This window comes from Amphiura filiformis, chromosome 6 (genome assembly GCF_039555335.1).
Source record: "Amphiura filiformis chromosome 6, Afil_fr2py, whole genome shotgun sequence".
Taxonomy (NCBI): Eukaryota; Metazoa; Echinodermata; class Ophiuroidea; order Amphilepidida; family Amphiuridae; genus Amphiura; species Amphiura filiformis.
The window spans coordinates 15,812,150-15,830,646 of NC_092633.1; the positions used below are offsets into that span (position 1 = coordinate 15,812,150).

The 18,497-nt window shown below is 36.7% G+C and overlaps 2 protein-coding genes across 2 annotated transcripts; one reads left to right on the top strand and one right to left on the bottom strand.

Annotated features, from left to right (window-relative positions):
- Window positions 1–1,597: 1,597 nt before the first annotated feature.
- On the top strand, window positions 1,598–5,136 carry LOC140155052 (cilia- and flagella-associated protein 68-like). The gene is made up of 3 exons (XM_072177735.1): window positions 1,598–2,021; window positions 2,485–2,569; window positions 3,376–5,136. Exons 1-3 carry the CDS (start codon window positions 1,809–1,811, stop codon window positions 3,531–3,533), a joined length of 456 nt encoding a protein of 151 aa, XP_072033836.1. The 5' UTR covers window positions 1,598–1,808; the 3' UTR covers window positions 3,534–5,136.
- A 5,507-nt stretch (window positions 5,137–10,643) lies between these two features.
- Window positions 10,644–17,679, bottom strand: LOC140155053 (heat shock 70 kDa protein 13-like). Its single transcript, XM_072177736.1, has 6 exons — window positions 17,538–17,679; window positions 14,434–14,576; window positions 13,695–13,895; window positions 13,286–13,505; window positions 12,431–12,601; window positions 10,644–11,649 (listed from the first exon to the last, which is right to left on the bottom strand). The coding sequence occupies exons 1-6, from the start codon at window positions 17,560–17,562 to the stop codon at window positions 11,105–11,107; spliced, it is 1,305 nt and encodes a 434-aa protein (XP_072033837.1). The 5' UTR covers window positions 17,563–17,679; the 3' UTR covers window positions 10,644–11,104.
- Between the last annotated feature and the right edge of the window lie 818 nt (window positions 17,680–18,497).

Below are 18,497 nucleotides of genomic sequence, written 5' to 3' on the forward strand. Positions count from 1 at the left end.
TAAACATAACCTATGCAACGTCATAGGCGTAAATCCCGGGGTATACCCCCTCACACACACACAATATTTTGATAAGAGGGAAGATCCATACACTCATCCCGCATGCTGACGCTTGTATGAACAAAAAAGTTCCAAGGCTGGATTGGGCCTACTTTAAATTATTTCCAAACCCATCCACCCCATATGAGGATATTTCTGGATAAGGAAGTGCTCCAGCTCTGAGCATGTTTCTAACAGATTGAGTAGGGTAAAGTACACTGATCAATATGCCTTTTGTTTGAAGCAATCGTACTTTTATTTTGCATATTTTTTGCCTTGGAACTTGGTCAAAGTGTTTCTAATGTATCATAATTGTATAGCCGCTCTCTTGCATAATAAATGAGCTAATTTGCATAAATGCTAATTAATTTGGCAAGTTGGAGGGCGGCTAGAACATTATTAGAAACGCTTTGACCAAGTTTCAAGTCGAAAGTATGCAAAATAAAAGTACCCTGAACATTTGCATGAATTTTTGAAATCATTAAAAAGTATGGTTAAAATTTATGTAGAGAGATCGATGTTTTTAGTGCCAAGTGGTTGAAGACGGGTAATGAAGGCGACATTTTAATACAATTTTCTATGTTAAAAGCTTGACGCAGTTGCGCTTGCGCGCTGTGCCTGAGGGGGGATGTGCCCCCTCAGAATTAGAACATTTGAAGGCCCCAATGGAGCCATTTGGTGCAACATTTTTACACATTTATTGGTTATTTTCGGAGCATTATATTTTAACAGATTTCCAACTGAGCCGCGAATTTTAGTTTTATATGAACACGCATGATCAATAACTCGCAATCAAAGCCTAAATGAAGGCATTTGGTTTATTGGTTATTTTGGAGCATAGGCCTATGCATCTATTTATATTTTCCATTCAGCTCCATTCTCGGGAAACTTGACAAAAGTGGCTATAAAATGCGTTCAAATTTCCTTCAAAATTAATTGTGAAATAGGCCTATGGATAGGGCGCTTTTTTCTCCCCTTTTGATTTTAGGGGTACTATGCCCCCTGCCCCCACTGGCTATGCCACTCTCACTCCCTCACCCTCCCTCTCTTCCTCTCTCTCTTAAGACCCGGGGCTGCAGCCCCAAAGGCCCCAGGTACGCGTCTGACTCCCCAGGCTCCGGGAATCATTGGAGAAAATTAAAAACATTCATTCGTTGAACTGAAACTCTTTTTCCAACGGAACTCGCCCAATCTATGAATCCAATTGTGCGAAAATATTGGATCCAAAAATTAATGATAAAATTGAATACTTTACGCCCAAAATTTAATGGTCTCGCTGTGATGCGTGAGTAACTTGATATTTTGAAAACTAGGCCTCAATGGGCTCGATTGATCCAATTTCATATCAAACTAGACCATAACTTTTTAAATCAAAACAAACGCTTATTGCATCTAGAAGTTTTTATAGCCTACAATAATCTTTATACACAAAGAGGAAAGAAAGAAAAAAAAACCCTAAAAATGTTTGACTTCTGACATCTGGTCCTGTCTGGAATGCAAGAAAAAATATCGCCCTCTCTTGACGGTTGCCTACGACAACGAGACGCTAATTCTCGCGCCACGGGCAAAACAAGTAAACATTGATTGTCATCAATCAAGCACTCATCAGTCATCACGTAAACAAAAAGTGGAGTAGGCGTACACGTGAATGAACAGAACTTACAGAAGGTGAGAAGCTGATTTAGAGTGAGTGACGGTCATTTCCAACTCCTTCAGAATCCTGACAACTTTCAACAATACTTCAGCTGCAGTTGATAAAAGCATACAAAATGACAGATGATGTAGCCTTTCGATCTATGATCCGTGCTTCCGGGTTAGGCGAGGTATGGACACACACAACAGATGAAGAAAAATTTAAACAGTATGGATGGAGAACAACCACCAAAGAGGACTGCTACTCACCTAATACATTAGTGGGGAATTGGTGTGAGGAAAAATTTGACATAAATAGAACAAGAGTGCCCAAAAGACTACCTTCACAGGTGAGACAAATCAGGCAATTTATTTGTTTAAAAAATTATTTTCTTTAAATAAATGAATGAATAAATACGAATGAATGAATGAATTAATGAAACTGTTGTTCCATGTAGAAACATATTTACTTGGGTCCTGTTGGTCCAGGAGAGGCTCGAACAAAATCCTCAAGCCAGGCTGAAAAGCCTAGGTTCTACCAATGGCAATGATCATTTATGCTTGTTTTGATTTAATTTAAGACAAGCAGTTAGATCTTATGGGTTTACTTAATGACTTTAATACCATGGAAGCGTTGCGAACACTGGTATAATAGCGTGTGTCATCATATTCTTAGATTATTGACTTGGGGAAATTTGATTAATTAATGTACACACCATAATTGTCACCAACATTGAAATGATTTATGGCAATTTTGATTAAGTACACCATCATTGTCAGATTTTAAATCAAACTTTCATATTTTATTTGCAGTACGAACATTACTTTGAAAGCACTCATGAAGAATCATATGGGAAGCAACCAAAACCTGTAGCTAAAGAACTTTTACATCTATCTGGTAAGTTACCAATGCTATTTGTATGAGTACACATGCTGTAATTACTCGCATACATGCATTATCACTCAGAAATTCACTAAATCCAAAAATCTACGAATAAAATCACAACATTTTAGCATTTTTGAATGAAGTTGGCTAATAAGATACCTTGCAAGTGATAGGACGGAGTGATCTAATGATTCAGTGGGCTATTCCAATAGAAATCCATACACCCCCTATGGAAAACATGACCTTTATCTCCCACACAGCAGAGTGTGAATTTCAATGGGGTTACCTGAATGGGTGACTCCATTTGAAATCTACGCCCCTTTTTGTGGAAAATCAAAGGTCATGACTTACATAGGGGGTATATGGATTTCAACTGGAATAGCCCAATTGGATGGAGCTTCACATCTTCACTGCTCTGCTGTTTTCTTTCTGCTTTTTTTAAATAAATTTTTCATATGAAAACAATAATTTTTCTTCATAATTTTATAGGCTTATCATTCACTTTTAAGCATATTCCTTCAAATGTTATATTTTTTGAGACTTTTTTGAAGATCACTGATTGAGTGATAGTGCCTGTCCCACTATCGATTGAGTGTGCCAGACTTTGAACTTGTACGTGTACAGTGCATTCACTCCACCTCATATCTAAATGCCATAATGGTAAATGGGTATATTCAATCTATAGATTTCCCATTCAACTATCTTATGTTTCTGCTCCCTTGGTATCATATGTGTTCATTAGGTAACAATTATTTCCATGTTTCACAGCTGCTTTTCCTCTACTTGTAATTCCATGCTTGTTGTTATTCTCATTACAGCCCCTGAAGCTCGAGCCTTTCCAGCCTCTCAGCCAGAGATAGATCCTCCATCGGTAAAGCAAGAATACAACTCATTCCAGACAACGTCAAGAGCAGCTTATGTAGATCCTAGGCTTAGAACTGCACCAATGCAAGGACAAACTTTTTGTAAAAAGTAATTGTGTCAAGAACTTCAGGACAGTGCAACATAAATGAATCTGGAATATCTGCCTTTTCCACTTGGATTACATCTACAGGAAGAAAGGGGGGCACACGACTGTGGGACAAAAAGGTGTTTTTCGCAACTTGCTTTACACATTCTGGGGTTGGGGTTTCAAGGGAAAAGAGTAGTTTTCTTTTGTTAAATTGTGTTTTATTTTGTTTGGTATGTTTGTTTTTGCTCGAAAAACTTTTGGGGGGCAGGTTTTTTTGTTTGTTTGGGGTTTTTTTTTGAGAGAGATGGGGATATTTTTTGCTTTTACATTGATACCTGTTTTAAACGGCGTTGTGGAAATAGTTGGTCCTGACTTTGGTCAGACATAAGATGTGTAAACACTATTTTATTTTTTACTTGAGAGCATCTTCTGACAGGTCCAAGTTGCCAGTCTTCGAAATGATGGTTTTGAAACTTTCCAACATGTAGCTAGGATCTTCATCTGAGAACAACATTTAATGCCTTGTTGATCAAAAGAACAACAATGACTCATTGATCAATTATAGTATCTGAACATTTCAAACTTACCATATTTTTGTACAACAGCTATTGTATAAACTACTCTTGTACGCGTATCATGATCAAAATTTAGTAGATTTGGATGAAATGAATAAACATTCGACATAATAACACCAAGTCATCATGACCAAGTTTATAAGTCTTTCAATTATGCGAGTTAAATCATACCATACCAAATTAGTTTGTTGTCAGTTAATTATGGACATAATTTTTCTCAACAGAAACATCATTCTGTTCCAGAATTAGGCGACATAAAAAAACCCTTTTCTAGGGCCTGACCTACCCACATGTAAAAAAATTGGGAAAAACTAAATTTTGCAAAATATTTACAGATTTGGGTGATTTTTAAGGTCATTTGCAAAAAAAAAATGCCCGACTGACCCTACTTGAAACGTCTGTCGGCCCGTAGAACATGGTGTGTTTTTTATCGCCTTATGTACATATATCTTAAGTCAGAACTAATCGTACATTCTAATTATCATGGTATTATGATTATGATTACAAACATCTAAAACCTATGTCCTGTTCATTTTGGTAACCTGTTTGTATTTCATGGTAATAATTATGCAAAGTTAATTTTAAGTTTTCTGTTCATTTGATTTGCAAGTGCAATATTTGTGGTTTCTGACATTTGTAGCATAAACATGCAGTGAATATTTTTTGTAAAGTATAAACTGACTTGTGTTACTTCATAATACCACAGTGATTCGACAAAAAGTAATTAAACATGTTTACCAAATACATTTAAAATTCAACTTATATTGGTACAGCGTTGCAAAAAATAACATGCACATTTGTGTTAGTGTTTAGAAACACACATTCCACCAATAGCTTAAGATTTACTTTTTAACTTTAAATTTTTAACTTTTATTAATCAAAAGGCATTCACCAAATATTTTTGTAATTTTATGTGAATCTATTTTATGTATTTTCATATCAGCTGGATCTGACAGTATTACATGTTACACACAAGCAATCGCTTTCTCAAAAGCTCACATGAAGGTTGACCATTAATACTGTATCATGTTCTTTTAGGTATCTTCTGGTCAAAGGTTTCAAATCAGATAATATATAAATAGTTGTATTGGTAAAGTACACCTTAAGAAAACTTTATCAAGCCTGATTGTATGTGTAACTACATTGTGTAAACATTAATTGAAGATATTAAAATGTAAAATACTCACAATCTTGAATCTGATATTTTGTCAATTATTCCATGTGCAATTTTTATTATTCGAGAGTGGGCTCATTCTCTCCTTATAATGATGACACTGGAGATCGGATGTTAATGCATCACTGGACACTGCATTTGGCTCACATATTTATGTAATTTACATGGAAAATAGTGAGACTGATTAAACAAAGGCTTGGAGTTCAATAAGGCTAAAGAAAAAAATGTTGAGTCTCAAAAGCGCCGTTTTTCTTAGCCCGTCCATTTTTGCTAAAATGGCAAATTCATTTTTTATTTCCTTTTTTTTTAGCTTTTTGCCGTAAAATCATTCGATTCTGGGAAAATATATTTGATTAGCCTTAAGTTAAAAACAATTAGTATTTTATTGTGTAAATTACTTGTGTAAATGAACCAAAATTTTATGCTCTGTACTTTTGAACACCCACAAATGACATCTTAATTCAAAATAAGTTTTTAAAAAATCTAAAAAACAACAACCGCATTCTGCCAAGGGCTTTGAGACATGGCATTATTTGCTTAGCTTAATGTTTTAGTGTTTATTTCATTTTCCAATCCAGGGGCAGTTGGTCACTGCTGATCTCCTGACTTCTCCAAAATCAAGCATTATATTATGTATGCATGGACCAGGAGGTTCTTTTTTAAATTATAAAATTACAACAAAAAACAAAAACTCTGAAAAATGTGATGCTCCATCAGGGTCTTCGGCAGGATTTGAAGGTTTGAGCGTGTAAATTCAAAAAACTGGGTGTGTAAACTTAAGATTTGTGTACAAAGTTTAGGCTATGTGGGCAAAAACTTGGTGTGTATTTACAAATTTGGGTGTGTAAAACACTCCCTACACATGCTACATGGCTGGCTGTTCCATTCAGTTGTGTGTGGTATAATGTGAAGAATTCATATGCGATATGATCAAGGGGAATGAGTCACATGTCGACCCTGGTAGAAAATGAGTTTTACATATGTTTCTAAAGAGGACATTTAGAGCTTTCTGAAACTGAAAACCCCATGTTGACATGACTTTTCTTTGCAAAGTTACATGAATTTATCAATAGCTGAAAACAATATAAAACAAAAGAATTTTAACACTTTCTTTGCCAATATCTCAAAATCAATATTAGCGACATCCAACCCATTTCCCTTGATCGTGTCACATATTATATGCAAAAACCAATAAAAAAATTGGGTCTCAATTTGAGAAAACAAAAATATGCTACTTTTGATTTTAGAAATTTACCTTGGCATTTTTAATGTAGGGTGTCGAGTTAAAGCTAATGTCATATGGCAGAAGTTGGTGGTGGCATTTGCATTTAAAATGGCATTTGCACTCTTTTGCATCTGACCTCTTCAGGTGTTCTTACTGACATGGAATCTCCAACATTTATTTACTAAAATGTCACATGTTGGTCATGTTTGGTTTTAATACTTGAAAATTATGTAAGCACACCCAATACTTTTTTATAAATGTTTTCATCCATATCAAAAGGCTGCTACATGTGTCTCATTCATATAATAGCTAGGAATAAATACCAGACTCATCTCAAGTGGAGGTCACTTCAAATCATCCCCAAGTCACATGGTTAAGGAATGTTCTCTGTATTCCTAAACCATGTGACTTGGGGATGATTTGAAGTGACCTCCACTTGAGATGAGTCTGAGTCTGGTATTTATTCCAAGCTATTATGTAAAAAGAGACACATGTAGCAGGCGACAAGTGCATCGTTTTGATATGGATGTACACAAATAAGCACCAATTGATGATTTCTGATTTAGTAAATCACTGATAGAGCATGAAATTTGGCAATAAAAACAAAGTGAATAACAAAGTGAATAACAAAGTGAATAACAAAGTCAAACAAGTGATTTAGGAAATTAAGGATACTCTGATCCTTTATTGCACCAGTACTGACATTTAAATAATACAACAAAAAGTTAGCTTTCAACCCATACCAAAGCTTTGGTTACATACACTCAAGACAGCCAAGATACAAATACATGTAAAAGATATGTGGGCCTTGCAGCCTATTAAATCACATCAGAAACACAAATCCTTGCCCACTATCTCTGCAGCTTAAAAGTGACAAGAGTAAGAGCCTATGGTCACTTAATACTTTGTTGCCATTCATCATAGCAAACTTGCATTTTTTTAGATGATTTTATGACCCAGATATCCACAAATATAAATCGAAACTTTTTGCTGAGCGATCTTCTTGCAGGTCCCTACAGCTCCTTTCATTAATCCAATTTCACAATTTGATTATATTTTTTTAAATGCAATTTCCTTTTTTACATCATTCCCACAAATTAGGAGATTCTCTCAAGAGAGACAGACATGCAAGCGCACACATCAGCAACAGATATTTCAACTTTGGCCTTCAACTCTATATTGTAACGGAACCCCCAGTAGGCACCTCAGTAGGCCTACTAATATTGAAAACCATAATTTAAACTTCGGCAGCGCTAATCATATTTTTATCATATTTTATAATCTTTTCATTTACATCTTTATTTCATTTGGTCAGGTATTGCGTGCTTGCTTTGCAGGCGCAGCGTGTACGCAAATTGCGCGACCAAATTGCTTGCGCGATATAGAAATGAAATGCCGATCGTGTTGTTTTGGAACGGCTGAGTTGCGGCCCAGGCTTTGTACCGGGTGGGCGTGTATTGCATGTCTTGCAACTCACACTTCGGCACTCGGACATTCTGATACTAGATTCGCTGATCCTTTTTAGGATCAGCTACGTGAGTGTTGTAATAATTCGTAATGATTCGTATTTAATATAATATCTGACTAGAAATGTGCTTTTAATTTACTTATAATTTTGTATACTTTTGGATCACGGAGACTCAGTAAACGCGGATTAATTCCGAGTGAGTTCTCGCTTATGGCGTGATCAGGTTTTTGGCTTTTCTATTTTTAACTTCAGTCAGATAAATAAAAATATGCATCGTCGATAAAACATAAATCATTAATAATTTCTTTAGTTAATTCATCTCATTAATTGTCACGATTTTCTAATCAATACGTCGGCCTTTTAATAAATAAATAATATAATAAATGTATTTGAGAGATCGGCGATAGAGTCCGATACTCTAAATTTCGTCATCCATTTGAGCGTGGGAAATTACAGCAATCAGCTGTTTATTTGTAAACAAACCCACGATGATTTAAGCTTTTATGCCGATGCACTCGTGACTTTTACAGGATGAAGTGACTGGTTTTAGTGATTAAATAATGTCGTTATTTTGCTGATAATTTCAGTAATGAGATTGGAATTGTAAACTTGATAACGTGAATATTGAATATATTGTTGTGCATTGTGAAGCTTACGCTGGGAAACCAGTACAATATAATATTGATAATTTTATATGTTGTCATGAGTCACTTTTATTGATCTCATTTCTTTAATTAAGTTACTTAAATTAATTAATTCACAATCCGTGGCAAATCACAATCAATCTTACAACCATTTCATAATTAACGACGACCAGGTATTTATGCTATTCATGATCCTGACATTTAGGCCTATATTTCACATCGATCCTTTGGGGACTTTCACGCTACCATATTTAGTCCATATTTATATTTGTAGGCCAAGGCACCTCCGTTTCAATATGAACTTTTGTCATTATTTGTCAGAATGGGATTACATTGCACAAACCACTCAAACAAAACAACACAACGTAGCACTCAATGTTCAATTTGTAGCTAAGTTCTATAAAACATATCCATGTAAAGTACTCACATGTTATGGAGACTCAACGTTTCGAAACCTACTTGTCTGGTTTCCTAGTCATGAGTGATGACTTGATCCAGCAACACTGGTTGTGTTTCTAGAAGATGTAGTGTTTCTAGAATTTCTAGTTTCTAGAATGGTCATAATCCATATCATGCATATGGATTCGTCACAGGGGAGACAAAGCAATGAACAACCAAGGGGCGCAGCATTCAACCTCAGTCACAGTTATGACCATTTGATCCAGAACAATTCTAGAAACACCACCAGTGTTGCTGGATCAAGGCATCACTCATGACTAGGAAACCAGACAAGTAGGTTTCGAAATGTTGAGTCTCCATAAAATGTGAGTACTTTACATGGATGTTTTAGCTACAAATTGAGCACTCACATTTGTAGAAACATAAGGTAAAATGGCCCACCTATTTTAGTGCCACAGTTGCTGAATCACTAGAGGGCAAATCATTTGATAGTGGGTGTGGTATCTGGGCCTCCTTGCTCATGGACTTGGTGTACTCCAGTAAGCAATTGATAAAATTCTTCATATATCATCATTCATATCATCATTCGGATAAAAATTGACAATTGCGACCAACTGTGCACAGATAAGGGCCCACTACAGCTGCTTTCATACAATTACCAAATGGATTGCATTGGGGATTCTCATTCGAACCTGTCTTTGCAAACAGAAAAGAGGTTCTCAAGGCAGTCCTGGTTGTACACTGCTACAAGTACATGTATATATGGAAATCCCCAATGTAATCTTAATTTCATTGTTTTAAAAGCATCAAGCATTGTCATACTTTGTAGGTGCATTTCGTGATTCACAGCCTCATCCCCCACTTTTCTCAAAAAAAACCTTGAGATTTTTATACCACTGGAAACCTCTGGCTGCATAATGTTTATGTGCAAAATTTTCCTGCAGATTAACTTGTTTAGCAAAGATATCGTCAAATTTGAATTACGTTCTGGTATACCAGAACATCAACACGGTGGCCTATGGAGCTGTGTAATAGACATTATGCATAAATCGGAATCAACTGAAATTTTGGAAATAAGCTTTTTCTGTGAATATCTATTGAAAAATTTTATAAAAAGAGGATGCTAGGATCACAAATACTCAATTAACCACATAAATTCAAGATTTAAGATTGACATAAAGTCTTTTTTTTAACAGGCCCAAGAAAACCACAGAGACCAACCTTGAGAATTATTAATTTAACATTAAATGAGGATGTGCAATAATTAATGTTTAGGATGGAAGATGGATTTCTGAATGGTCTGTTATAACCCCCCCTTCAACTTCGCAAAAAGTAAATCACAAGTAGGTTTTTTTGCAAATTGTCCTGCTCCTTTTTACAACCTGCCATTGCCAAAACTTCCTTGACCCTACCCACCTACACTCTTGTTGGCGTGCAAAAAAGTTACTAACCCACCAGGGTTCACCTTTACATGTACTTATTGCACATCCTCTTCTTAATGCATTTTTACGGCCTGTATATAACACCAATATTATTTAATCACCATATTTCACCATTATTAAGGACAGTTTAGCTGAAAAATAAAGTTAGTAAACAAAACAATTTGGAAATAGAATTTCTGTTGGTCATCATGGATCACCCACTTGTTGGTTTTCAATTTTGTGAAGCCAGTGGCAATATCAAATTTCTAGCAGGGGAACAATTGCCCCACTGCCCCACACCCCAAATTACTTTAAAGAGGGAAGTACTCTTAAATAGGCAAAATTTCCCCCTTTTACACTAATACATGTATGACCCTTTGCTCTGAAAAATGTTGGTCTTAAATGGCTTGGTCAACTGCATCCCAGTGATACAGCTCTCTGGAGAAGAGTCCTCTAGTAGTACAATGTACTGGTGTTGTTTGTTGTGTTTTCACCAAGTGTACAATTAATCATTTCTCATCAAATTTAACTTAAACAACAGCATGGACCCATTGATATAAATTAAATAGTTCCATATTGTAAAACCCTTAATATGTTAAAAATATATATTTGTTTAAACAGAAACCCATATATCTTTAAATATAGTATTTTTCATAAATAACAATATCACTATTGCATAAAAATAAATATCATTCTACATGAACTTTCCTGAGTTTGCGATTTGTAAGTTCAATGGCACTGACTTGTAATGGCCACATTCCTCCTATAACCCCTGCTTGCACAGCTACCCCATAAGCAACTGCTAACTCGGGATCAATGGCAACATTTGGCTCTTTCTTAAAAAAATCCCTGACTACTTGTCTAACTCGTGGAATTCTTGTCGATCCGCCGACGAGAACTATCTCGTCTATATCATTCGGTTGCATTTCAATATCTTCCAGCACTATTTTGACTGGTTCTAGCACCTTCTGGAATAAATCGTCGTTGATTTTTTCAAACGTGTTGCGAGTCAATCTGTCTTGGAATATAAAACTGTTGCCTAGCGATGGAAAAGACACATTGAGGAGTATACTATCATGGGATGTTAGGTTGAGTTTGACGTCTTCTACAACTAAGCGTAAATGTTGTAGATCCTCTGCATTAGTGAGTGGCTTACCAAGTTTTCTTTCTACAAGATCCTTGAGGTAAAGCATGAGTCGCTGGTTCAAATCCTGTCCTCCTAGATGGTTGTTGCCTGGCAATAAAAAAACAACCATAAGTCAAAATGGTTAGACTGTTATGTTCCTAATACATGCTCATGAAAAATATATGCATGAAAAGCTTTGTATTAAACATTCTTTAAATAGTAGTGTTGTGAATACCCACAGCAGTAGCGTAGCATCATAGGGGCAAGTAGCGTCATAGGGACATCCCCATAAATTGCAAAATTTAGAAAATCCCCTAGGAAAATTGCCAAAAAAATGGCTTGCGCCCCCCATCAGACCCGGTGCCCCCCCCAATCGGATGACCCACGCTACATGTATGCCACTGACCTGCAGTATAAGAGCTTATTTCCAAACCATGTTAAGTCCACAAACACATGTTTCTGATTTACCTGTGCGATATTGCAATGGGTTGTGATGCTATAGGTATTATAATTTCAGTTGGATGCACCATTGCAAAGCAAACACTGTGTGAGGCCTTTGTCTCCCAAATGAGAACAATAGTCTGCATATTGTTAAGTTGTGGTAAATAATGGCTTGTTGATGGTACAACTCATTGTTGCTAATGTCAAACATGTCAAAGTAATTGTGATTGTATCATATAAGTAAATGAGAAACATGTGGTTGTGGACACGGTGTGGAAATAAGCTCTTCATATAATGATAATTCGTCTGGTCCCAATGCTTTGAAAGAGGGATGACCACTCAGGCCTGTGAATACAGGTATCAACATTTACTCTTATAGAGATATTTAACTTTTATCATCCACCAACAAATGAACTTATAAAGTAACAAGGTCATTTATTCTACCTACCAGCCATTGCCATCGTTTGAAACATTCCACCCTGTACATTGAGCAGTGATACATCTAGTGTGCCTCCTCCCATGTCAATTACTATTATGTCACTCACTCCCTCCTGCTTGTGTAGACCATATGCCATGGCAGCTGCAGTTGGTTCATTAATAATCCGTACTACCTCAATTCCTGAAAACAATCAGATTTGGTGGTTAAATGGATTCATTATATTTATCAGTGTGTCTTACTACTCCTACCCTATACATCGTAAGATTTACAAGGAAGATTGAGTTCGGTACAAATTGAAAGGAAGCATATGAGAAGTTGAAAAACAGACTAAGTCTATGCACAATCATATCTCAAATTTGTCCATTGGTTGTACCTATATAACCCTTAGGAGAGAAACTACTACATGTAGCACCCACACACTCTTGGAAGCCATAGTGGCCACTCGCCACTTTATGACTCAATGTCACAGCATTTGTCGTGCCAAAGGTGCTCTTGTCCCCCCTCAGTCGTGAGTAGTCTTTGACAAAGACTAACTGGTTGCCTAAACTGCATTATCATGAACCCTAACTGGTTGCCTAAACTGCATTATCATGAACCCTGAGCCTAAGGTTCAAATTTGTTTCTAGGATATGAGATTGGTTCAATCACATATATTGAACATTATTACCATCTGGGCACTTCGAACAACCTGTGAAAAACACGCTCTTAAAACTTGTGAAAAATCTTGGCAATTCAAAGCATTTGTTGTTACATTTTGTTCTGCAAATTTTATGATTGTATCCTACATATTATCACAACATTGCTATTATGGCAAATATGACTATAATGACTTTCATTATCCTGTAGACGTACAAATTACTATACCTGCTAAAGCTGCTGCTTGCTTTGTACAATTACGCTGTTTCTCATCAAATTCAGCTGGTACAGACATGACAGCTTTGGTGATAGGGACTCCTAAATAACTCTCTCCTGTTTCCTTAAGATGATTGAGGATACGTGAACCAATATACTCTGGTGTGAGGGCGTGACTGACATGATGTGATGAGGGCAGTATAAACTCTATTCGATTGCTGATGTTTTTCACCTGAATAAAGACAAAATGTAACCCATACATGTAGTATTAAAGAATGCTCATTTAATTTTAAAGCCATAATGTAGAAATTTTCTGATCATTTCAAGCCGAAATGAGGTAAAATGAAAGACGATGGGGAATTGGCTAATCCAACAGGGGGATCAGTCATTAATTAGCCTAGTTTATCTACAAAATACTCACTGTAAAGGGGTAACGAGCAGCTTCCTTTTGAAGTCCTTCATCAGTAAACATTTTCCCAATGAATCTCTTTGCATCGTAGATAGTTGACTCTGAGTTTTCTTCTGCCTGGCAGAGAGCTTTACGTCCAACTAGTACTCTTTCATCATCAGTGAAGGCCACCATGCTTGGTATAGTCTGATGACCATCAGTATCAGACACTACCTGAAGGAACAGATTAAAGGTATGGCAATGTCACAAGATGTTGATGGGCTATGTTGATTGTTGAAGTCAACTATCCAAGACAGCATCATATCTCCTCTTGTCCAGAAATCACTGGGGACAACCATATTGAACTTTGTCCTTAACATTAAGTTTTGACTTTTACTTGTCATGTTTGATTGTAATTTGTATCCTTAAAGAGATAATGAACCACTGCTAGCTTAGATATCCACATGTTCAGCATATCCAGTTAATTTAATTAACCATTTCACTGATTTACCCAATGGTGCAAAAATTTTGAAGGTTGCACAGGTTTACCAATTTGTGGCTACGGATTTTCCAGAGCAAAAAAACATCAAACAAATTTGACTTTTTGCACTCAAAAATATGACACAGTTTGGGGACAACCAAAATGTTTTGAGGACAAGCAGAGTGTATGCTTTAGTTGTCTTCAGGACAACCTCCATTATTTTCCTTATTTTGGACAGTGCATGTATAGACAGGTTTGCACTCATGGCATTGAACTGAATTCTATTCATACCTCTACATCTCCAGTAACGGCATGATAGACTCCTAGACAGGAATATGTAGTTCCCAGATCTATACCCACAATCCTTGGTTTTGGAGGAGGCAAATACTGCTGGCCCAGGTACCCCGCTAGAAGTAATGCCAACACTGAGAAACCTGAAAAGTAGAACAGAGATTTATGGTGGTTGGTATGGTTCAGTTTCTTATGATTCTGGTTCTTTATTTGCCCAGGGAGGCCACACTTAAATATTTTAAGCATCAGAATGAACCGATTAAAAGAAGGACCTTTAACCAGGATTCAAAAACTTCGTCAAAATGGAATTGAATGACTTTGACTGTTTATTTCACAATGCTTCTGAAGAAGCCAAGCGTGTAGGAATGTGAGGGCGCAGGTGGTTGATTACTTGCAGTGTTGTTGTTCCTTTCTAAGGTAGTTAGTTACTTAGTCTTTGAAGTTTGCTGTTGTAGATATGTTGATAAGAAGTTTTGGTAGAGTATTCCACTCGCTAAAATGGTCTTGGAAATTTGTAGCAATGTTTGGTAGCTTGTGGTCTGCTGAATGCCTTTGTGTTGTTTCTATGAGTGTGGCCGCGGCGGGCGTTTTACCCATGTAAAAACAAAAATACCCCTAGCGAGATATTGGTTAAAAATTTAAACTCATGTTTTCAGATTTCCTAACAAACTAAAAAGTCTGAGACTTCACTTGGTTTCAGAGAAGGACGGCAGTCCCTTGCTCAGATTGATGCAAGCACCCTGTTAATGAGCGACATACGCAGTACCGGCTTCAGCTGGTTACCAGTTGTACTCGCTCTATATAAATCGGCAATCGGAGCCTACAATACGTGGCGCATACATCATGACATTGGGAATTGACGCAAATTTTACGGTAAAATCAGTCATACCTAGAAAGGATAAAATTCAAATTGAATAAATATTCTTCTAGGTATGACTTGTTGTACTACGGCAAAACTCTGTCTGTTCTGTGATTGGCAACTTAAAAAATATGACTCTTTAATTAATAATAAATTATCCTGATTCCTGTTTATGATCCATGGCAGGGGCGTAGCCAGTGGGGGGCATGGGGGCCGGTGCACCCCCCCCCCCCCCTTCATGGCCGTTGGTTCATGTAAGGCCGTCGGTAGACGGAAGGCATTGGTGAAAAAAAATGATGAAAAATTGTGAATTATTATTATACATAATTATTTTGTGTTTTTATGTTACAGCTCAACTGATCATACTTTTCCTACATTCGACCTTGCATGATTTTTGAGTTGACACAGTCATGAAAATAACTATAGATACTTGAGAGACCATTAGTAGCCCAGTTCTGAACCTTTTCATTGATCATTCATAACAATAGGTATCTGATGGATCAGTGAAGATAAGAAGGGATTATAATATATCCGTAACCTTGATATTATAGTACATCTCGAGGAAAAAGTGCAATGGACATGTTTTCATTTGATGTTTCAAATATCCCGCGCATGAAAATTGAGTATTTAACCCAAAATGGAAAATGGAACAATTTATTGGAAATCTGTTTTAACAGATTTTTTTGACATCTTTTTCTGCACTGTATTATACTAAATTAAGAAATTTGATAAATATTCAAAGAAAATATAGGTCATCCAAAAATGTTGATTTTTACACATTTTGGGGCAAAAAAGAAAAAAATAAGCAAAAATATCAAAATCTGTTTTAACAGCTTCATTCATCAAGTCATAACAAACGGCCTACATGCTTAATTTCTAATAAAATATTGAAATTGTGAAAAATATAGTATATTGATTTTCATGTTTTTTCTTGCAAATATACTAATAATATGCAAATTATGAAATTGCAAAATAAAGTTTCTACATAGCATACATCTTTCAAGTGTGATATTCAAAATGACAGACATCAAAAAGAGATTCGATGAAAGGTGTAGTAACAATTTTGGCATGGACTGTCTGGTTAGGCAAAGTACGGTAAGTTGAGCTGTAGTACTGCCTAATATTCTTTTTTTTTTTTTTTTTTTGCTCTTGACTTCACTTTTTCAAACCATGCAAAAAAAATTTGGGTCAACAAATAACAACTTCCGCCGGCAAATAATATTTCCGTTGGTACATTTACAAGTTGTGCCCCTCCTCGGTTTCAAAATCCTGGCTACGCCACTGATCCATACTAGTCTCTAATAGACGTATGACTATATGGTTGTATGGACGTGTTGCTGTCCTCAACATCAATATAGGCCGTGTGTACAGTATAGAATCTCCGATTAAAGGTGCTGGATTCACTCACTGTAGTCTGTACACAGACCACAGTCTCACAGATGTACTTCCAATTTTTCTACCCCCCCAGTTGTAGTAACTACAAATTTCGAACGTTTGAGGACAATAAGCCAAATCGCTATTGTAACTTCCGGTTTTTTTAGGACACTTTGCCCTTTGACCTATCTGGAAAATTCGGGTTTTGTGCGCATACAAAATATAATTTAAAACTTGTTACTAGAATAAAAAAAAAAAAAAAAAACATTATTATTAAATGAATTAATTATTTAAATATTTTTAATGATAACATTATGACAATAATAAATAAATTATTAATAATTACAGCAATTTTCCGATAGGTCAAAGGACAAAGTGTCCTAAAACTGCAAAAACTGTCCCACAATGCATTGCAAACTTCTAATGCCGATTGGGCTTATTGTTCTCAAGTTGTAGAAGGTGCCATAGGGTGTCTTCAGTGTTAATTATTTTCATTATAAATGTCGCAAAATATTAATATTGACAATAATTAGCAACCTGTTTCACCTCCCCATATATTTACATTGCTCACCTGTGTTTTCATATCATATTTTGTCATGTTTGTGGTGAAAAATGATTACAAATGTTAAATGTGTAATTTGCAATCATTTTTGGAGCGACGATTTCTTCGTACCGACGGCTAAGTGTGTATGTGAATGCACATTAAACACATACAAATACATACACAGCACCTGTTGGAACTCCCCGTCGGAGCGGGGTTTTTCAATTATTGAACTGCCCCCCCCATGGCATGCCCCCTGCTCGAAGTCGAATGTCAAAAAGAAATCTACGCCGCGCCAGCGCCACTGGAGTGACCAGACAATAAACTTACCAAGAACGGTAACAGTTGTACTCATTGTAAAATCTAAAAGCACACAAATCTGATTGAATTATTGTTGTAACTGTAGAAGTTGTAACATATGGAAAACAAAACGATAAAGCCGGCAAGTAAGCTTACGATGATGTCATGTCGGATGCACGTAAATGCATAGACTAATTCCAATCAGCCGTCTACACTTCGCATGTACTGTCATGCTTCGTAGTGACGACTGATTATCTTACAGCCCAAATCATGACGGACTTCTGAAAACTATTCAATGCGACTTTGGTTATGCGCCGTAGCGCGACTGACTAGCGGCGCCGTGTACCGCGTCGCTGTACCGCGCCGCTGTGACAAGATCGCGCTCAGAACTTCTAAAACAACAAACTCGGTCAAAAGGTCAATTTGGACACAACTGCGCACGCTCTATGCCACAGGAATCCTGTTGCAAAATCCGTCACTTTTTTTCCATGTAGTTTTCTCAGTCGTCAATCCAGACGGTTGACGACTGAGGGCAGCAGTCTAGTAAATGCACAGATACCCGGAAGCGATAGCGAACTATTAGAGATGAGCAATATCTGATATCTGAATATCAATGTTTTTTTTCTTTTGTCTCGTCGGAAGACGGCAGGGGGGGGTGGGGGAGGTATGAGGCTCGATGAGCTTGTTTGTTTCGGTTTTCCTCTGAAATTTTTTTTTCGATTGCAAAGGTGCCACGGCCACCCGGGGGCACTTGACTTTGGAAGTGACGGGGATGTGCGGACACCAGACAGCAGTTCGAAACTAGGGCTCTTTCGCACGGTGAGAGAATTTTTCCCTAAAATTTTTGAAAAAGGGTTCTTTTGGTGACAGGAAAACAAACCGGGGGTCATTGGGTGAGAGGGAAGTCAGTAAAACAAAAAAGGGGGTCATTGCGTGAGAGCGAGTTGAAAAATGGGGGTCAATGTGGCCGCACATAGCTATGGTCACCCA